The sequence below is a fragment of the Poecilia latipinna genome, unplaced genomic scaffold (assembly GCF_001443285.1).
Source record: "Poecilia latipinna isolate Pla-1442-1.1 unplaced genomic scaffold, P_latipinna-1.0 Scaffold2575, whole genome shotgun sequence".
Taxonomy (NCBI): Eukaryota; Metazoa; Chordata; class Actinopteri; order Cyprinodontiformes; family Poeciliidae; genus Poecilia; species Poecilia latipinna.
In genome coordinates this window covers 30,564-53,122 of record NW_015115191.1, presented here as the reverse complement: position 1 = coordinate 53,122, position 22,559 = coordinate 30,564, and the positions used below count along the sequence as shown (strand labels likewise).

The window sequence follows — 22,559 nt, the reverse complement described above, 5'->3', positions numbered from 1 at the left end:
TATATATATATGTTACAAGTATCCAGAAACAAAGCATTCTTGTTTGCAGACATACAGAAACAAAATTAATGGGGAGCTTGACTCTACACCAGCATGTGATTTATCAAAGAATAATTTATCCAAAAGCTTCAATAAGTTATTAATTTTGAGTTTTGATTAATTATTTGAACCATTCTTTTGCTGAGGTAGGATGATTTTATAATAAACAATGCAGTTACGTATCCATAGCCGTCAACAAAGGGTTAAAGTTAAACATTCATGCTTAAAGATTCATCCTGCTCTGATATTTGGCCAAGTTGCACCTCAGCCATATGTTTTTTATAGCCGTTAATAAGATTATGGAATAGTTCTGACAGGATGTGTCTACTCTGCACTTTTAAGTGTAGTTCGCACATTTTAATAGGATTTAAGTGAGGCTTTGGTCATTCTCGGTGTCAGCCTGCTTTATCTGTCAGTTTTGATGAGCGTTTCTGATCGCTGTCCTGTTTGAAAGCTGATTTAGTACCAAGGTTCGACCAGCTAGCTCTTGATTTGTGGCAAAAAGTGTAGAGATAGTCCTAAATTTGGATAAAGCACCAGTGCAAATGTGACATAAACAACCTAAAACATGATGCAACCTCCATGATTAATAGTAGCTGCAATATTTCAGCTTAGGCTAGGTCTATGGGTAATACAAGACATGTTCATTTATGTCTGAATTTTGCATATAGCTCAGTTGTTCTAGCCTAAAGCAAGGCGAGAACACAAATCCAAACAAAGTAAAGTAACTGTGATGGTAGTTATTATTAAACAAACATCTATGATAGTTACAGCCAAACCTTCTTCTGGTTGGTCTCCATCTCCCATTCCTGATGCTGCTGTTGCTCTGCTGATGCTACCGTTGCCACTTCCTGTTTCTTGTTGATCCTGTTCTTCCAGTCTTCCTCACCGCTCTTCTTCAGCAGCGCCACTCTAACAATAAACAAAAGATAAGAAGGTTTATACATGCGTTTAAGGAATTTTTGTACATTTATTATTGTTTGTTAATTCTCTTCCCCAAGCAACCAGCAATAGGACTAAACAGTCCCATTATCCCGTTGCAATAAAACATTAGTTTATCTTGAGGCGTTTTACAAATTTACCAGAAGCCCCCATAAAGCGTCTTAGGTGCTGAAAAGAAATGAGTTTTCAAAAGTAAAAAACAGATTATTGGTTTCTCAGCCAACAAATCTGGCCTGTATAAAAGGTGGGTGTGTGAGCAGAGCTAATAACGGATGGCTGAAGGGTAAAAGAAAGTGTGTCATTATTGCTGCTACTGCTGCATGAAAAGGCCAGAAATGAGGGCAATCTGAGGAATCTGCTAAAACTCAGAGGGGACAGTCCGTCTGCACAGATCTCTGCTGGCTGCCAAGAAAAAGATTATAATGATGCTATAAAAAGACTCTTCAGTGATTTGAAAGAGGTAGAAACCTTACTGTGTAAGAAAACATGTTTAAAACTGTTAAACTCTGAGAAACTAGCAATTTTCTCACCTTTGGGTTTTTTAAAGGATAATTTTTAAAGTTCATTAATGTCTTTAAGATCCCATTTCTGGTTTCCACCCTCTTTATCCAGACTTATTCACTGATATCAGTTCTTTCTTTGTGTCTCTTTTTGTTTGCAAGAAGCTTCCCATTAATGAAGGTTTAAACATCACCATTTCTAATTCAGAAAGAAAAATAACAAATTTATTTCTTCAGCTTAATAGAAAAGCAAAGATTTGTAATTTGCGTAATTTGTGTCATTTATCGTAATATTATTAAATTCATATTTCTGCAGAAAATTCATAATCCATTTTTTTTCATCAAAAGTTAAAGATTGTAATCAGAAATGTTGTGGAGAACCCATATTGCTCAGAAATGTTGTCTTTATTTATGTTATCAGATTATATTTGAGTGAGGAATAGTCTACTGATTTTCAGTTAGTTATTAGCCTCATTTAGCAAAGATAAAATATCTGTATTCGCTAATTCTTTTTACATTTATTTATGATATACTATTTTTTATGTCTTTTGATCTGTTACGCTAAAAAAATATTTAATAGAAACAAACAAAATCATATTTATTGAACTAGTTGTCTGCCTCCTATCATCTGTAATCTATTCTAATGTCAACAATCAAAAGATTAATAAAGTTCACACGTGTCCACATCAAATACGAATCCAGCATAAAACAGTCTGTAGAATCCAGAATTTCAAAAGAACAGTTATGCAATTTTTACTTGTATAGTGCTGAATGTGAAAAGATGCTAAATATTATATAATTTAAGAAGTACTCAGTAAATACAGAGTGAGCTATGATAAAGAACAGTTTAATAGTTTTATTAATACATTCTGCTACATCCCTCTGTTTGAGGAAATTCATGATCTTGATGTGACCTGAAATAAAAATGAGTTTTATATTTAGGACTTTCACAAAAACAATATTTACTGAACAACAAATCATCCAAGAAATTATTGTGATAAACGATAGTATTGTTATTTTGAAACCATTTTCAACTAATACAATCAAATGCAAGTAAACTTTAATCTTGTACGAAACACTCACTGCAACTGGAAGACATTTTAAATATCCAAAATAAAACACAAAACAAAATCGACACACAACCAAAACCATAAATAACATGAATAATGAAGACTCTGTAAACAAAATTGCCCTTCAAAAAATTATTGATCTCATTTTAATTCATCATGAAATTAATGAATTGATTAATTGCTTATTGCGACAGGTGTAGATAGAGTACATATAAAGTTAACCAGATGAGTCTCACCTCTCCTTGATGGACATCTGTTTGGTGGACATGCCGTCAGGCAGTTGGTCTCCGGGGTCTGTGGGGGACAGCAGGTCTCCAGAATGGACACTGTTCTTGCTGAAGTCCTCGGGATGGTCCGGGGTCGCGACCTGAGGCTTGAGAGCCTGGGGGAAGGAGTGAGGTTTAGGGGGCGTCTGAGGCGGCGCCTGAGGTTTGGCCTGAGGAGGCTGGGGGGCGACCTGAGGGTACGGCTTCGATAGGGTTTGACCTGGAGGTTTGGGCTGGGGCTGCACCGAATGGGTGAAGGGTTTGGGCTGGGTGGGCGGGGCCTGGGAGTAGGACTGCGGCTGGATGTATAAAGGGGGTTTGGGAAGAGTCCGAGGGGGCTGGAGGATACTTTGCTGCTGCTGCTGGCCACTTGAAATGTAAGACACAGTCCGGGACGATACCTTAGCTATCAGAGGCTTCAGCGGCCCTGGGTGATCCGGCAAGTCTGCAGGAAAAAGAGACCACAAGCATGTTTTTGCATTTTCTGAAATCATGTTGAAATTAAGATTTTAACATGATTATTTTAATATCAACAAGCAAAAATGTTCTGTTTTGATTTGACATGTAAAGGGACAAAGAAAAAAAAACATTTTCGATGGATTGATCAAACCAGATTTCAACCAGTATTATTTTTTTAAATAAAACTAAAATGCACCACAGAACACCACAGGAAATCATTCCTGTCTGTAGCCATCAGGTTATTCAATGACCAACCCTGACTGCTCTTAATTCATTTTTTCAGACTGATTTACAGATTTATTTATAAATTAATGCATTTCCATGTACATTAGTGAACATGTTATTTTATTGTTGTTTTATTAATTTGTTTGTTTTATATTTAGTCATATTTAAATTACAATATCATTCTTCTGTATTTTTTAAATACATTTTTTTATTGCCTTATGATTAATTTTTTTATTTACCAATATTTAACACTTTGGATTAAGTAGCTTTCAGCATAAACTATTCTATTCTATTCTATTCCATAGCAAAATGACCCAGATATGTTTAATAAAATATGTTTGTGGTATGATTTCTGAGATTTCTCTGTTTTGGAAATAATTAGTTTAATTTTATCCTATGCTGTTAGTTATGCCATTATTTTTGTATTTCTAAAAACATCCGATATTTTCTGAAAAAAATACAATTTATTATTTTCAGTTCTGTTGCTGCAATTTCTAAAATTGTTTTGTCCTCCCTTTTCCTTTTCTTGTCTTGTTACAACTTTGTCTTAGTATTTGTTTCCTGTTTGTTGTTGCTTTTTTGGCTTTTTATTTTTATTTTCAAAATCATGTCAATATTTTCCTAAGATTGTGTAAAATTATTATTTTTTTTGTTGATTGTCAGAGTTAATAAGAACATGCTTTTATAAACTCTGTTTTATTTATTGTTGAATATCATTTTGCACCTAATCACCATTGTAGTAACCAATACAGTCACTTGAACACAATAAACTAATCTCTAGAGCTTTTTTTGATAAAAGAGATTGTTTAATCATCTACAAGTGTATTAATTACCCTTTGGGGATGAAGTATGAATGCACTAACTAAATAAATGTCTTAGTTATTAGGACATCTACCTGTTTTTCTGGTTTTTTATTGGCCTTAGTGCCTGGGTTGAAAGGTTTATGGTTTCACCAGAGCGATGAGTATGGAGGTTTTTCTAACCTTTTGAAAGGACAGAATAATGGACACTTATGAAGGCCGAGTCACATAGAACTAACAAACAGCAGCTTGTACTTCCACCTGCTTTATTTAAGTGTTGCCCTGCCCTCTTTTTGTCCTTTCATCTCTTTCTGCTCTGTTTGTGTGCATGGGAAAAGACAAGCCCTGGACACAACCTAGATTAGCAGATAAAAGCAGGTCAGGTCTACTCTGCTGTAGTCTGAGGCGTAAAGTGGTGCAAAGTGGGACCACGGCTCCTTTATGGGTCACGACAGCGCTGGGATTCGATCAGAAATCTGTGGCACCGTTATGAGGGAAGGGCTTCCCCTTTTCCAGACAAAGAGCTTCACGAGGTACATTCATGGAAAAATATGCTAATTAGATACAGCCTGAAACGCCTCTCTGCATCAGCCAAATCAAACACTCCCAGCTGGGATGTGCATGTGTGTGAGTATGTGTGTGTGTTAAGTGTGTGTGTGCAGCCGGCACAAAGCAGTCATGCGTGGGAGTACGACAATGAGAAGACAATGAGGATAACAGGAGCAGACCCATTTTGGTGGGCATTTCTGGTTCCCTTTTTTTGCTTCTTTTGTCCTCTTTTCCTCTTACAGATCTCCATCTTCTTTACTCCTTTTCTGCTCCATTTCTTATCAATGAAAGTGAGTGATACCACTTACCTGAGATGCCTCCCTGGCTTCTCTTTGGCTCCTGTTTGGAGGAGCTGTGAGCTGCTCCTCTTCCTCTTTCCTCCTGGGAGTCTGCAGCTCTCCTGCTGGGCGGAGGCTCCGGCTCGCCACGCCACACAGACGGTTCGGCAGAGTGCTTAGGATGCTGCGGCTGCTCTCCTCTGTCCCTGTCAGAGGAGTGCAGCTTCTCCTGAATGCCGTCTTCCCTGGCTCCTCCCTGCTCTTCCTCTTTCCTGCCTCTCCAGCCCTCCAGCAGCGCCTCGCTCTGCTGTCTGTGGCCCACGGAGGATGAGGGGACAGGAGGAGCCCCAGCTTTCTCTGGGCTGTCAGGAAGGAGGGGGCAGGGATCGGGCTGCCCCTCCTTGCGGCCTTGGTGCCCTCTCTGGGTCAGGGAGAAATACCGCGGCGCCCTCTCCTGGTGGACGCTCGCGCTGCCTGTTGGGGCCTGTTGTTGGGCAGGGACGTACGGGATGGCAGTTGATTTCTCTGGATGGAAACCGTCATCGATGCTGCCGCCACCGCCGCTGCTGTGTGGGGACATGGTTACCGTGGTAACGGAGGCTTGCGAAGTGACGGCCGCTGCGGATCGGACGAGGGAGACGGACAGCGGCTCCAGTTTGATTTTCACCTGAAAATGCAGCGATAGACACGTTATAAAATTGGGAAATAGAAATTTTCTGTAAAAGGGAAACCAGATGTTTGGATCAAGGCCGGACGAAGCCTTTTTGGGCCCCTAGGCAATTTTCATTCAGGGCCCCTCATGCCAAAATGTCAAAACAAGATGGTATCATTCCTAAGCTGCTAGACGTGTGTAAAAAAAAATCCCTATAATTGTTACCATCATTTGTAATTTTTCAGTTGTTGACTGCATTGTGTTTGCTTTATAACTTTATAATTTTCTATTTTTGATACGTAAAGCACCTTGAACTGCCTTGCTGCAAAATGTGCCATGCAAATGAACTTGATTGACTGATTGATTACTAAACAGTATACCAACTTTATTATGGCTGTTTTTGTTAAATAGAAAATATATTTGCAGTAAAGAAGTTAACAAGTTTGACATCTACTTTTTACTTTTACTTGAGTAAAAATATGTTGGAATATTTTCACTGGTTAAATACCACAAAAATAAGAAATTGATAATTATTTGCTTAAAATGATTACGTTTACATTGTTTTCTTCAGTGTTTGGTATAGCTGCTTTCAAAACTGTTCTGTTTGGGTGAGACGTTTTTGTATTCACCCACAACCTTCTCACAGTAGTTTACTGGAGTCTTGGCTCATTCCTCCAACAGAACTGGTGGAAATGCCCATAAATTTGACCTTGTAATGCTTATGTAATGAAGTGTGTTATTTTTCTGACAACATCCGGCTAAGGAAGAATTGCGCTTAATATTGCACTTGGACTTAATATTTGGAAATGTCCGTGGTGGGCACTGCTAACTAAAAACGTAATCATAAACACTAGTTCTGCCGGTAATAGCGCAACACACCAACAAAGTATTTAACAGAAGGTAATGCTAAAGTGCTAGCTTAAATTTAAATTATAGCTGCTTTTGACAAACCTTAAAAACACATATGTCCAACTTTATTCAACTGAAAGTTTACAAAACAGAAAACTGAATTAACGCTTAAGAATTTATCCGACATATTAGTTTAGGGGAAGCTAAGTGTGCAGAAAGTTCTCAAAGCTCTAAGCGAAAAATTAGCTCCGCTACTAGCAAATTAGCTGATTAGCAGAAGTGTGCCCACCACTGGCAAATTCCCATTTCTAAATCAGCATCAGGTACAAAACGTGTTCGTCAGGACATTCCTATGACTAACTAATAATAAAACTGGAATAATCTAGCTTATTTCTTGATTTCTTTCCCACATTCAAACATCTCATACTTGTTGTGCAACAAACAAGCATGTCTTGGAAGCAGCTGCAATCAAAAACAACAAAACAGGCACCCCTAGACTATCCATTACATGCTGCAAGCAACACTTGATATCCACCGTGCTGGAGCTGTTGACATTAAGCCACTACCATATAAAGCATAAACACGGCTGACGAGCAGGACCAGTCAGATCAATACCAAGCCAGAACCAGACATTGACAGCAGAGGGGTCTTACGTGTTCTCCCTGAGGGGCCTCTAAATCCCTGTTACACACCGCAGAGGTTACAGTTTCCTGTGTGGACACCAGTTATTGATCATGACTCACAACATGACGAAGACAAACTGTTTTTAAAAAAAGCACCTGACATCCTGTCTCTGTTATTTTTTTTAGATCGCACACCTTTTTCTGTGAAGCTCTGCCATCCTACAACATTTTTTTGCATTCACTGCTAACAAGTAAGGATTCTGCATCAGTCAGAGGAGTTGTACTAATATTCAAAATCAATCAAAAAATGATAGACTGTCAATTAGGGCTGGGTGATAAATTCATTTTATTGATTAATCAATTATTTTTGGTTTTTGAAGACATAATTTTTGGAAAATCTGGATTTTTTTTCACCAAAGTGCTCCCTGGTTTCCATAGTGCAGAAGGATGAAGAGCCGCCATCTTGTTTGGAAAGCATTTTTTTTTACTTTTAAGATATTTTTCTGGTAAAACTGCAACTTTATACTGCTAACATAATGCCCATATTCTCAGAATTAAACAAAAATTCTCATAGTCTAGTCATAATACTCTCGTTGTAAAACTCCTGGAAGGAATGATTGAAATAAAAGCCACTTTTTGAAGACATTTTCTGTCATCTGTAAAGTCTTTTTAGAAAACAATGTAAAAAACATTTCTTAAAATTGGATCTGATATGAAAAAAGTTGTAGATTTTATTTTTGTAGTGAAAATATGTAGTGAAATCGCGGTACCTGCTCCACTTCTCCCTGGGTGATGGGTTGGGTCTGGAAGCGGGCGTTGGCTCTTCGCTGCCGGGTGTCGCCTCGAGAGCCCTCTTCTGCCTTCGCCGTGGGATGTGCGAGGCGGTTAAACAGGGCCATTTTCTCAGACAGACTGAGTGTGGAAAAGTCTGGCTCCTCAGGCAGAAGCTCCTGGCCATCTCCAGCAGCCTGGCTCTGTTTCTGGAGGGCCTGTGTTTCTGTCTCCTGCTCCTGGGCTGTCGAGCTTGGCTGCGAAGAGGCGTGAATGCTGTGGAAGTGACAGTCGTATTTTCAGTATCTGAAAATGAAGTCGTTATACATAAAAAAAAAATAAAAAAAACTTTTGCAGCTGTGCATGTTTATTTATTTGAAGAATATACATTTTACCTTTACCATGTTGAGTAAAATTTCAAGTTGTTTAATATTTAAAAGTGACCTTTAGATTAGGACAGATCTATGGGTTCTACAAGACATGTTCTTTACACTTTTTCCACAAAATCATTCTTATGTAATAAGATTTCATGATCTGTTTTCAGCTCAATTCAGAATGAGCTGTCTTAGTGGCGTTTTGTCACTTTAAATCCAAATAAGCTGCAGCTGACTACGCCTCCTCAAATCCAAAGTTTTCACTCGCAGGTGAAAATGGCTGCCAACAATTATACAACTGTACATCTTTGAAAAGCATTAGTAGAGTCTGCTGCACAATCAACGAGAATGCGGCAAGTGGTTTCTCGATGGTAAGTGAACAACAAAGCAGTTGTCTTTTCAGCAGCCATTGTACAGCAAATACAGCGGTAAACATGATGGAGCTCCACTTGGGTTGCAAGGTGATGGGCTGGGTTTGTTGGGGTTGCTAGGTGATGGGCACTTCCTGCTGATTTGTAACTTTACATCCCACAGGTTTTTGAAACTGCTCATTTTCCAGACACCAAAAAATATGAATATTTATTTTTAAGTGCTTAGGATGTTTTTAGAAACAATTGAGACCCAAACATTCAAAATGTGAATTTCGCATAATAAGTTCTCTTTAAGAAAACATAATAAAGGCATAGTAAATATGAGTAAGCTAAAAATGTGTCAAAAAATGTTTACAAATCAAACTATGTAGATTGTTTGTTTTATGATAATAATCCTCACACCCTTGTTTATTGTTAAGCAAACCTGACTGCTCCAACTGTTTAAGATTATCAGACACTACAACAGAAGCATAAGTAGATCAGATTGTCATGTAATGCACCTGGATGTTTGCAAGGGTTACAGTAATCTCCACAGTGGTGAGTAAACAAATCACAAGATACACACACCTATTGCATACGAAGGGTTCAACCTTTGACCTTTTTATCAGTCATAAACAAAGCATCTTCACTGATATTTATGATCTGCATATGAAAAACTCTGTAAGTAAAACACTTCCTCATCAACACTTTGTATGGTAATGGCCTGCTGTACAAACAGTGACAGCTTTTTGCCCTATTGGCAGCATGAATCAGAGAATCAGCAGATAAAGTTAGTGAAACTAAAACTGCATATCCTTCACACAACCAGGAGAGGGAGATGAAGACAGATAGATGGCTGCAAAAACAACTTCAGCTTTTTCTTTTCATGATTAACATAAGGCTAAAGCTGAATTATTTTAGAATCATTTAGTCTGTTGGACAGAATTTTATAAATTTTAACCTGAATTGAGAGAAGTTGTTCGGTGTCAAGCTCACCTGATGCTAGTTACACTGGTGCTGGCTGCCGTAGGGCTGCGGACTTGACTTGGACTTGTGGGGGTTCCTTCTGGTTGTGATGAGGTCATAGCGTCGCTAAAAATTTAAGACAAATTTAAATAATGAGGAAAAACAGCAGTACGGTGTCTTTAAATTGCAAAATATTAACAATGACTATAAAAGCATGATTTACCTGGAAGCATTGACCACCTCTTTGTTGGTGACAGGTTGTGTGTGCGCACGGTCCTGAACTCTTCTCAGGCGTCGTTCCACGGCAGCGTTTCGTGAGCGGGGTTTGGGAACGCATCCATCTGATGTTTTTTCTAACTCCTGAAACAAGATGTTAGCAAAATATCACTTCTAGCAATACCATCGATCCTATATAAAGCCATGATATAGGCCCTACATGACATACTGTAAAAAAAATACTAAAACTCCTCATAACTATTGTGAAATAAGATAGAAAGACTTCATTTGTCACTCCTATGAAGACAAAGTAGTAGTTTATTTTGAGGTTCCACTTTGTTTGATGTTTAAAAATATCTATCTGATGCAAGAGAAAAAAAAGAAAAAAATGTACCCTGAAGAGGGATCGCTTTGCAGCCACACTCATCTTGGCTCTCTCATCCACCTTTTCTTCACCTTCTGAAAAATAAAGACAAATTTTAGTTCTAAGGCATTTATTTTCTAAAATGACAACAAACTTTATTTTAGACATGAATTTATTTTGTTGTTAATGTGACATCTTGGCCAATGTTTTGCTAGCAGTGGCATCATGCCTTCTGCTTAGGTTAGCGTTGTGTGCTAGCTGTTAGCACCTTGAGGAAATAACCTTACATTTTATTTTGAGTCATATCATTACATAAACAGTTTGGCATTGTTTGTGCCAAACAATGCCAAACACATGGTCCAGTGAATTGATGCTACCACTAGCTAACTTATTAACTATGTTGAGACTTTTTTAACAAGACGCGTTCATTCATTTTGTGGTACCATTTTCTAGTACGAACATGTAAGACTGGATGGAAAAGTCTGCCATCTTTTAATCAATTTGGGCATAAAAAGTTTTTGTGCTGCTAGGTAATCATACCTTTACTATCAAACTAGGAAAAATGGCCGATCAGGGTGAAAAGAAAGGATTTAAAAGCGTGGCTGCAGGTACCTTCAGCATCTTGTAGTTGTGTTGGGCTAAGACGTGATCTGGAGAAAAAAATTAAATATTAGCATCATTTACTATTATTACTATTATCACCAGATGATTACAAATAGACACCTGTCAGATTCCAAACGTTCTGCAGAAGTAATGGGTTGTGTCCGAAACCTCTCTGATGTGCGACTGTCTCCTGGAGTAATGTAACGTCGAGGCCTTCGAGTCTCTCGGTCTCCATCGCCGCTGCTGCTAGCTGGCTCCACATCCTTAGCTGAAAGATCTGCTTTAGCTGTCTCACTTCGGTGGATTGGTAGAAAATGTGTGATGAGAGATACAAAAAGAAAGTGAAACTAGAATAAGAAAATGTTCATCATAGTCAAATTAAGAAAAACAAAGCCTCTCATAGTATATCATAGCAACAATAAGCACAACCAGGGTGACATGGGAATGCAGTTACGCTTTTTCTTGCATGCCTGGATTAGCAATGGGATCGTTTGTTTTCTTCATCACATGCACACTAGGGTAGATCTCTGTGTTGGTAACCAGTTCAAGCTTTCCATCTGTGCAAGGACTGCTGGAGATAGATTACATTTTACACCTGGGCTTGGCAAAAGATTTGGAAGGTACCAAAGATGAATGGATTACCACAATTAAGCATTTGTTGGTAATGTTCATGTGGGATGGAGCCAAGTGGCATAATGGTTAGGACTGTTACCTCACTGCAAGATTTTAGTCTTAGTTTGGACAATTTCATGCTAATTTTGTATGCTAATTTTCTCTCCAGCTGCTATGGTTTCATTCAACAAATTGCCATTCTGAGTGTTTGAATGCTAGATGCTGTAATCTGTCTCTGGACTCTTGCTCTGCTCGTAAAAAGATTAAGCAAGTATTTTAATTGAATGAATCAACAGAACATGCAAATATTGGTGAAATGACCAGCAGACATGATCCATGCAGCTTTGGTATTGTTAACATGGATTATTCATCCACAATTTAGTTGCAAATGATCAATAAATCACTAACAAACTGTTATTCATAAAATGCAAACGAGTTCATGCCAGTGAACCTACAGCTCTGGCTTCCGGTTGGCATTCTCCAGGTAAGAGTGTCGCAGCTGTGCAACTGACACCCTTGTGTCCAGGGTGCCCACTTCCCCGTTAGCTACCCCAGGTGGAGGGGCAATTCTGGCAGCCTCTCTCCCGGCTCCTGCTCTCTCAGTGTGATACATGATGGAGTGCTGACTTACACCTATGTCTGACATGGAGCGGGTTCTTATCTTGGGTTTGGGCCCACCACTTATTTCCATACTTCTGTGTTTGGCCTGAGGCAAAGAAGAGCCTCTCTGGAGGTAGACAGCTGAGTCCAACCTCTGATGCTGTGAAACCGCCTGCTGAGGCACTATCTCTTTTTTAGCTTGGGGATTTTGATATTGTATTTGAAAGTCCTCCACTTTCCTTGGGGGGAGTTTAGTTTGCAGTTCATGCTCTCCTTGAGACTGTCTCTGGTTTTCCTGAGATTGTCTCATTTGGTTGTGCTGATGTTCTCTTTGAAGATCTTGTTGGATTTGAGTTGTATGTTCAATCCTTCTGGCTTCATACTGCTTCTGCTCTGGGGGTTCATGATGCATTATTCGGGACTCTGGATGGTGCACCGGCTCCAAGGACTGATCCTGTCTATGCTGCTGACATACAGAGGAGTAGGCAGGCTGCATATATCTACAAACTCTCTCCTCTTGGGTGTCATGGCTAGAAGGATGCTCTCTTACTCTTTCCCTGATTCTCTGAGCTTTTCTTTCCCTACCCCTCTCTCTTGGCTGCTCATCATCCCAATCTTCCTCTACATGACTCCTCCTCCTCCTCTCTGGGCTGATGTTTTGCCACTCCATGTCTTCATACAGGCCCCTGTGAGGATCCTCCACGCTCCGTTCCCTTCGGCGAATTTCAGATGGCAACACTGCCTTCCTGCTCTTTAGCAGGCCCTCCGTCTGTGCCTCTTCTTTTAGGACTTGTCTTGTTTCCATTCTTGCCTCCCTATGAGCAGCATAGATTTGGTCGGCACTCACCCTTCTGCGTGTTTGTACTTCCAGGACTCCTGAAGGCGTTCCAGTCAGCAATGGAGCATTCATGGCCACAGTAGGCTGAGGGTCCACAGCAGGGCCAGAGTGTTGGTACTCAGATGTGAAAGGAGCAGGATGGTGACCCGGACTTGGCTGAGGTTGTGACACTGTCCTTTGCTGGGTGTGCTCTGAGTGTTGTGGTATATACTTCGCAGTGCTGCCATGACTATGATGTCTGTTTTGGAGGTTCCTGTCTGGACTTTGGTCAGGGTGCTTTCGTGGTGTTTCTTCTCTGGACAACCGTTCTCTTACTCGGATTCTTGGAAAAGGAATGCATGTCAAACATTAACGTTTCAGTCCAATTAAAGAATGACATCCTTATCATAACACCAACAAACGCATATCTCAAGGTGGTAGAAATAACATCTACCTCACACAAAGATTGGTTAGAAAATACCAACCAGACATTGCGGCAGAAACAATCATAGAACTGTGACTACAGCTTCCGATGGCTGTTTACACAAAAAGTGGCAAATGGCCTGCATTTGTATAGCACTTCATCAAATCCAAGGACTATAGTGCTTCATACTATAGAGTCACCCAGTCATTCTTGCAGTTTGACAGAAGCAAAGCTGTCATACAATCGGTGACACCAGACTGAGACAGACAGGGGAAGCAGGGGTTTGAATGTCCACTGGTTACAGGACATATCCCTGCCCCTGAGCCACTGCTGCCCCAGTGGACACAGTCAAGGCATGAACTAAGTGCATCCTTTCCATTTCTGGGATTTAAGGATTTCAGTAAGGTGCTGCAACCCAAATAAAAATTGAGAATCAGTGTGATCAACTCCACAAAAGCAAAAGTTTTGGAGTATATAGGTGTGCTTAACATAATGACAGGGGGGGGAAAGTATTGGCAATGGATCTTTCCCTGATGGAGCAAAGACATTTTTGCTCTCACTAGAGAATGGTTGTAAGGTCAGTCCCAATTAGAAATCACTTTCTACGGAGAGAAAGTGTTTTTTAGAAGTGGGAGCAATTAAGACAACTGCCCATTTTCACCTTGAGTTTGGCCAATTAAGTCCTGAGATAAATTGGATCTCAAGCCTCTTTACTACTTTAGGTTTAAAATTTCACAACTGAGCAATCAGGAAAAAACTGAAACTGTTGCTATTTAGAAAGAGTTGCCAGACAAAAAACAACCCCAATGTTTGGTCTCTAAAAATAATGGCACAATCTAATTTATCAATGTTTCATCTGAGAAGAATTGAACTGTTGCAATTACAGTTTCACAAAAGTCCTGACTTCCTCCACAAGAGGCTGATAAAGTCTGATCAAATGACTACTGCAAGTTATTTCTACTGAACCACATGGTGGCAAGAAGCAAAACTGTAAATGTAAATGTCTCAGTTTTGTGCAGCCATTTTTAAAATCTCAGCAAATCATGTTGCCTTTAAATGAAACTTACAGTGGAAAAGTCTCAGACGTAAGACTATAATGGGACCCGTATCAGCTCCTAAATCCTTCTCTAGTACAGCAAGATCAAGTAACAGCGTGCCAGTAGAGCTAAGTCTGAATCCAACTCTCCCTCCCGAAAGTCTTTATGCCAAATAGTAAGTCCAGCTATTTTCATCTCTAACCCAATGACCTCTGGTAGTCAAAGGTCACTCTAATCTCATTGTGGACTGCTAAGCAGGACATAAGTGAAGGGAATCGGCTTTATCTAAAATGGCAGGAAGTGCTTAAACACTGCTTGTGCTTCTTGAGTACGCAATCAGGTGGGACTTTTAAAGCTATTGAAGAGTGACAAAGCACTGATTAGAGTCACACACCAGCACTACCAAACCAGAAATAATACAAGGAAGTGACTCTTTACCACATAAGTTACTGCCCTTGGACAATGTCAAATATTTCCATATTTCTGCTTCCTTTGACTTGAAATCCATTTGAGCAACTTCTGTCACAAAACTTCCTTTTACTTGGTCTCTTTGGTTTTATCAGCTAATGAATTAAAAAAGTACAAAAAACACCATCGTTACTAAGCAGACCCTTACAACTGCTTAAATAAATGCTATGAACTGCTCTTGTTTTCTATCTTCATTTTTTAGGGACTTGAAGTTTTGTTAGTGGATAAAAATCTTCCGAATAATGTAGACTTTCCTTAACTTCTGTCAGACCTCTCTCTAAATTTAAATTGACGATTCAAAATTCACTAGTAAATGAAAAATGTGTCCACCGTCCCAAAACTAAACTAGACCGTATACTTAGGTACAGCAACATATTTACCCAACTTGTCTACTCCATTGCTGCACACAAAGACCCTATGAACAAACTAAAACGTGATGCATGCATCAGTAGTTACACATTAATAAGATAGTATTAAAACATTGAAAAGCACTCGCCTGACAGGACACAACCCTGTGCAACTTGAAACAGGTGGAGAGATTGGGTTATAACATCATCATACGTAGAAACACCAACAACATTTTCTAAGTTTAAAACCTGCTGTGAGTAGGTAAATTGTCTACTTGGACTCTCCACAGACTTTTCTCCAAACTTTTTGTTGACAAAGTAAACTAAGCAAACACACAGAGGATATGAGGGTTGCTTTTGTTTTTAGACTTTTAAGTTTCATTTACCTCAGTTTTTCACCTGCTGGTAGCCATTGGAAACTGAACCACTGTACCATTTGCTGTGTTTTCTCAAACTCACAGTTGGTTGTGGTAGATAACTAGGATCAGTTGGAACATATGTAACATTGAGTGATTTTTATTAGAGCTTTGAGAAGACATTTGTTGTGATTTGTCTTCACCCAAAGTTCAATGCCCTTACTAGTGCCATGTTTCTTTATACTCACCCCTGCCTGTTGAGGATGCTCTGAGCCTGCTGCTCTATGAATAAATCCCCAGGCGAGATGCCGTAGCGTGTGGAGGGCAAAGATGCACGGCGCGCTGTGCGAGGAGAGCTCGGCACCACGGCGATTGTGTAGTTCCGGGTGGAGGCGGGGCTTGGATCTCGGTGGGACACGTCATGTTGGTGGGTGTGCTGCCTCTGTTGTGGCTGAGGATGGTGCTGCTCCTGCATCCGGCCTCTAGATGTGACTGAGCGCTCCTGAGCGCCGCCTCGGCGGTAATTCTCCACATTCATCGCTCTCTCCTGTTCTGAGAATCTGCCCGGTCGTTCTTGTGTTGGGGGAGGCGCTTGATTTGAGTGGGCCGGCCTCGGTGGGTCAGCAGAGGCAGGATCTGGGTGTGTGGTCATGTAAACTCGGCCCACTCCAGAACGGTATGGTACCTTCGGCTCCCGTCCGTGAGCCTCCACCTCTGTTCTCTCTCTGTCTCTCCTGGCGGCGATGTGCCGGTCAGAGTTGTCCTGTTCACGCCGGGACCGGTAGCGCGGTGTGTACTCAGTGTCCGCCTCTTGATCCAGCAGGATCCCATAGCGCTCTGACAGCTGCCGGCGGCGCTCAGCTTTGTAGCGGGCGATGCGTTCAGCCTTGGAGCTGAGGTTGGACGGTGGACCTGACGTGGGTGTGGATGAGGTGGATAATGTCACGGGATCGACGTACACCACCACCGGCTCTGGGCGTCCGCTGCCAGTGCCACCTTTCACCTGAGGTGTTCTGTCTGGAGAGGTCACCTTCTTCTGTGGCGGCTCCATCTCTTCTCGACTGTAACGCCTCACTAGGTTAAACAGTGGAAATAATTGATTGATTGCATTATTTAACGCGCAATGACTGCAAGTTTGAGTCTTTTTTTTGTAATAAGTAGATTTATGCCAACATTAATTTATCTGATCAACAAATGTCAACTTTGGTATAAAGTAGAGTTCTTTGCTGAGCTATGTGCCCAGGTAAAGAGGCTATCACATTGGCCCAAATCAACCTCCCTCCATAGCTCCACAATATTTAATTCCACAGTTGGAATTAAATATAGTCTTTTCTACAAATGTAGAAAAGACTACATTTGTATGTCAACATGGGTTTGTTGACATGCTTTAAAAATACGACAAAATGAACTAAAACAGCCATCACAGGCAAAAACCTGACTAAAGATAAAGGTGACCTATTGTACTTCCTCAAGCCAGTTAGAATAGGTCTGTGGGTTAAGTAAGTAAGTAAGAAGTAAGCAGTAAATCGTTTCTGGATTGTAAGTCAACAACAAAACACTTGTTTTTTCCAGCAGCCATTGTACAGCACATACAGTGGTAAAACCAGCTGACCAAATGTGCTGGAGCTTCACTGGGGTTCCTGACTTGTGACGTTACATTCAGAAAGGTTTTGAAATGGACCATTGTCCTTTAATCAAAAAACATTCACTTATTGACAAAAACCGTCTGGGTGTTTTTTAAGCACGTGGGCTGATTTCAGAGGCAGTTGAAACCAAAATGGAAGAACAAAAATGTGCAAAACTTTGCATAATATATCCCCTTTAAATATGCTTACACAACTATTTGCATTGACAAATTAAAATAGCAGTGTTAATTGTAAAGAGTGACTAAAAGACAGTTATTTATTTTTTTAAATCAAGCTTACTCATCCCACGAGGCTCACAGGGGTCTGAAGCACGCGTGTACCGAGGCGGATCTTCTTCCAGCATCCTGTTGGCTACAAAGCCACCTGGCACCAGAGCAGGTGGCGCTTCACTTTCAATCCCCTCTAGCCGCCGGGCTATCCTTTCTTTCCTAAAAGAGATTAAAGTTAGAGCCTGAAAGTCAGCAACACTTCACCTGTACAAGTCTTAAAAAGATGCTGTCAAGGAGTTTGATATTGGTGTAACAGTGCATGTAATGAAAATATCCAGGTTTGGTACAAAAAAACAAATAAACCACCACTTTATACCTGAACACATGCAGAATGTCTCTGTTGCATAATGTGCAATGCAACGTTACGTAGAGCAGTTTTTAAAAAAAAGACTCCCGGGTTTTAATAAATTATTAAAGTACTTGTCTAAGCAACATGAAGCTGAACGAAGAAATCACTGGTACTGAAGAAAAATCAGCTAAAGTCCAAATCCAGCTGCCTGCAGGATTCAACCAGCACTTAACAGATTAATTTCAGTTTAAGCAACTTTGTAATAATTATTGGTATTTTGCCAGTGTGAGATAATGTTTCTCTAAATTCCATCCATCCATCCATCCATCCATCCATCCATCCATCCATCCATCCATCCATCCATCCATCCATCCATCCATCCATCCATCCATCCATCCAGTTAAGCAAGTCAAAAATGTGCCGAACTGTTGCTTTAAAACCAAGTCGTGATTTTTGTGCTTACATTAAATTATGCTCACCTGTTCATTTCCAGATCCTTGCAGATAGCTTTCTCAAAGTATTTTTTCAACTCCGACACTAAAAATATGACAAATAAATCTAACATTTAGAAGTCATAAAAAAAAATTTTGTTGTTGTTGTATTCAGTGTTATCGATACACACCCTTGGGAAGAACGACCAGAAGTTTGGCATCTGTGTCTGAAACACTCTTGACCAAGTTGGTCTTGTCTTTTAAGGAGAAGTCACTCTGAAAACTTAGAAGATAAAAAATAGAGTCAATTATTCACATCCTGGTTATTATTACTAGTTAATTAACCAAAATTAAAATAGGTTTGTTATTAACAAAGACCAAATCAAGAGCTCATTCCTATTAGCCCATTACTCTGCGACGAACCAGTTTACATCCCTTTAAGTACAGAAGTGGATGAGAGGTGAACCATCTTTATACAAGAGAAGAAGTCAAGTTGCCTCCCAGTTAAGCTCTTAAAGGGTAGAATGGAAAACATAATAGTCTTTAGACAGCCAGAACGCTTCTTGGCTTCAGCTGACTCATCTTTAAGAGGTGATGGAAGGTCACAGAAAAGCTCTGCTGCTGCTGAAGGCATCAAGGCCCAAACTAAGAATTAGGTCATTAAATAATGTCACTCCATCCAAAGGAAAAAAGGTGAACAAAGGTTTCCCCAGCAGGCCACACCTGTAACTACGACTTTCCTTTCTTTAGAAAACTCTTCCCTAATCATTCTCCTATTTTGTCTGAATATTTTATGTTTGTTTTGTTTGTCTACTACACCAATGTCTGAAGGAAAGCTGGTGTTTATTCTGAGGTCTTATGAATTTCTCCAAAGATGTACATTATGCAGTGGCGCAACTGAACATTATTCAGGTGGATGCGAAAACATAAATCGGCGCCCCCCCCCCCGAGGGAAGGAACATCAGGGTGAAGGAGCGACGCTCACCTCCCCCCCACCCCCGAGGCGACGATTCGTGAAGTGTAAAAATCGCTACATTTACCTCGTTATGTGCGAGAGGTGAAGCAGCGTAAGGCGCGCTGAAGTGTATGGGAAAACATAATTGGCGCGTCGCCCCCTCCAGACGGGGTTTTGGCGCCCCCTCTGGTGCTGCGCCCCTATGCGTTGCATACGCTGCATACCCACTTTTTGCGCCTCTGACATTATGTCATATTAAATTTCTGTACATTTCTTACCCTATGTTTTATTTGATGACAACCTGTTAATCCACTGACCATTTATGTCACTAAGATGCACACATTTATTGATTAAAACATAAAGAATTAAACGTTTTCCTTTCTTACCTTAGAGCTTCTGTTGGTAAAGAGGTTGAGCTGGAAAGTTTTGTAGGAACTTTAGATCCAAATCCTGAGAAGAGAAACAGGATGCCATTTTTAACATTAAATAATCTACACAACCATTTTCAGTTGAGTGATGCAGACGTTTCAATAATCAAACTACACTCAGCAATGAAACAAAAACACTTTTTCTATCCAAACCATGAACTGTTTGTGATCTGTGGAGAATGATATGAAGTGCATAGTGTGAAAGATTGACGTGGTTTTGCTCTTTGCACTTTGTATGCATGTATTTTTGTTATGTTTTACTTTAGACGATGAATTACTGCCTGTTTTGACAGTTTCAGGTATTCTGTTTTGAGAAAAATAACCATTTATTAGCTGTATTCTGCCTTTCTAACATCTCATCAGTCTCTTTCCAAGCCTTATTTATAAATATTCATAAACTTTCTCAGTTCAATAATAAAGACTTCACAATTTAAAGACCTCTTATGTCTGCAGTATTATTACTAAATATTACAATAGTCATATTGTTTGTGATTAATCCAAATGTTTCTCATTGTCCCCACCACCATTTTGACATCACAGTTTGTAATTTCTATATTACCGATTCTGATTGGAACAAAACTCAAATATTCAGCCATAATTATACAAGACGGTCGCTGAGAGCAACAAAACGCACACATTTCCATCTGCTGCTTGCTGAAGGACATTTATTCTTAGATTAGTGAGTTTGTGGGTAAATATTTGAACATGTATGTATACTTTTTACTCATAATAAACTTTTGCATCAAATTCTTGTTTTTAAAATCATTGATGTGTACTGCAATCTGTAAAAAAAACATTTAAAGGGCTTAATTAATACAGCATTTATGAAAACAATTAGTGTACTGCAGCTGATACTCATATATTCAACTTTAATACTTATTATAATATTAAACTTTATCACAGCAGCAGTTAAATTTCTACCACAGCAAAAGTCGATTGCAGTTCATGTTATGGTCGATTCCATGCCTCACTATCAGCTGATAGTTGACCCTTTAACTCTTATGTCACACCCAGGAGACGCATCGTGTTTCTGCTTCAGACGCCTCCAGAGTCCCTCTGACTAATTTTGGCCTCCAAAAACTTTGTGCCAAAACACTGCAGCCTTCTTCACTTCTTATGGTGACAGGAACAGATCAAATTCCAAAAAGCAAAACTTTTATTGGTGCCAAAAGTCGTAGTTCACAAAGTTTGCTCCTCATCAGTTGCTTTTTCTCTGTCAATTCTGCTTGGTTTTCATTTCTATGTGTTCCATGCAGTCACATTAATAAATACCACAATATTTGCATCATTTGTTTTTAAATAAACCAACGGCCTGATGGGAAATATGCTAGAGGTGTGCACTTGTGTGACCTCACAAATATCCTTCCTCTGGTGGAAAGCCCCTCGATGCAGATGCCAGTTTAGCTTCCCTTGGAAACCCTGAAGGCTGCCAGCTGCACAAACAGTCCGAGGTTCAAGACGGAGATGACCAAGGAGCAACTTAGGCGCTACGGTTGGCATGATGAGACGAGGGATTGTCTAAAAATACTCAGAGCCTTCAAATAGACTCTGCAGGTGAACTTGGCTACAACTTTCAGCTAAATAAGAGTTTAATTTAACGAGATAAGTGAGGTATCAACACCTGAGGCGGGTGGAGTGGGTATAGAGACTGTAACAGTATCACTACTTCTACATATTCTACTCAATAGTAAAGGTAAAAAGTAGCCATCCAAGAAATTACTCAAGTAAAAACGTACTGATCAACTCATCAAAACATCAATTACTTAATATTTAAATAGCTGTCATCGGGGAGACCAAAGCATAACGTTATGTAGAAATTTTTGTATTTTAAAGAATCAAAATTAAAATAATTCATATAAATAACAAAATTAGGCAAGAGAAAAACTTTTCCAAATCAATTTCTTTCAAAATAAAACGTATGAAACTAACAAAAGCAGCAGGTGTGCCTCTGGGTCTGGTGATTTTTTGGTTAAAATGAGATTCAGAGAATCTGAATCTGGGTAGGGCAGGAGTGTCCAAACTTTTTGCCAAAACTAGCAAATTTAAACAACTGACGGACCTCAAAACTTATTAAAATAAAATTAAAGAATGTGTTTAATTTGTTTTTTTTTTGTTTTTTTTTTCACCTCTGTATGTCATCAAAAACCCAAAACATGAAAAGGGCTTCAGAATAATTAAAAGAAACTGTTTTTTTTTGTCATCAGTTGTTTTTTTACCATTCTTCGGCTAGGTAGCATAGCCACCAATGACAACAAATAAATAGTTTTTCTGTTAAGGTGAATTGTTTCTCCACCATTACTACATTTATCAGCGCATACATCAGCATGATTGACAGGACTAAGACCCTCCTCCTGCCCCTGATAGATTGTTTTTGACCAGGAGCAGTGCATTTTTGCAGAACACAATAGCAGCAGGTGGAGAAGCTCAATTATTTCACAGATTATTTGTCTCATACCAAAACATGGTGACAGATTTAACAAAGCTATAAAACGCGTTTTTGTAAAAGTTACAAAATGCAGCTTTAAAAGAAAGCTTCCTGCATGTCTCTAACATCTAAAAAACATTGAAATAGTTCAAATAAACTAAGTTGAAGGAATGATTGTCTCTACAGGTTCTTGATTTAACTTTACCAAACCAAACAAAGCAAACAGAAATCTGGAACATAACAGTGTCACTCTGCAAAAATCAAACTGGAAGAAAACAGCAGGTCAGTGGTTCCTCTTCCTCAGGCCTTACCTTCCCTACACGGCTGCACATGGTTCACATGGAAACTAGAGATCCAGGGGTTTCGAAACATGTTTAAAAAGGCAAAATGAAGAACGGCCTGCTCACAGCCGTTTGCTCACAGCGGGGGCAGCGGACAGGTAAAGACGGAGGTGACACACACCCACACACACACAACTGCAGCAGAGAGAGAGACGGACTCAACACAAGCTGCAACCCACACAGACTGGGAGTCACACCAGAATGAGTCCAGGTGTGTG

The 22,559-nt window shown here is 39.8% G+C and overlaps 1 protein-coding gene across 6 annotated transcripts in view; it reads right to left on the bottom strand.

The window, feature by feature from the left end:
* svilb (supervillin b) overlaps positions 1-22,559 on the bottom strand; it is a 40,543-nt gene extending 17,984 nt beyond the window's left edge. For 3 of the 6 annotated variants that reach the window (XM_015020381.1, XM_015020382.1, XM_015020385.1), the window contains exons 1-17: positions 22,312-22,559; positions 19,534-19,597; positions 18,384-18,475; positions 18,241-18,298; positions 17,483-17,631; positions 15,806-16,631; positions 11,964-13,268; positions 11,017-11,190; positions 10,906-10,943; positions 10,324-10,388; positions 9,937-10,073; positions 9,744-9,839; positions 8,023-8,299; positions 7,283-7,339; positions 5,159-5,795; positions 2,788-3,262; positions 819-951 (exon numbers count right to left, since the gene is read on the bottom strand). In XM_015020381.1, the coding sequence (XP_014875867.1) occupies positions 819-951; positions 2,788-3,262; positions 5,159-5,795; positions 7,283-7,339; positions 8,023-8,299; positions 9,744-9,839; positions 9,937-10,073; positions 10,324-10,388; positions 10,906-10,943; positions 11,017-11,190; positions 11,964-13,268; positions 15,806-16,631; positions 17,483-17,631; positions 18,241-18,298; positions 18,384-18,475; positions 19,534-19,597; positions 22,312-22,372 (4,644 nt within the window). In that variant the 5' untranslated portion in view covers positions 22,373-22,559. Of the gene's footprint in view, positions 1-818; positions 952-2,787; positions 3,263-5,158; positions 5,796-7,282; positions 7,340-8,022; positions 8,300-9,743; positions 9,840-9,936; positions 10,074-10,323; positions 10,389-10,905; positions 10,944-11,016; positions 11,191-11,963; positions 13,269-15,805; positions 16,632-17,482; positions 17,632-18,240; positions 18,299-18,383; positions 18,476-19,533; positions 19,598-22,311 lie in introns of those variants that run through there. The other 3 variants (XM_015020383.1, XM_015020387.1, XM_015020386.1) reach the window with 3 other exon arrangements.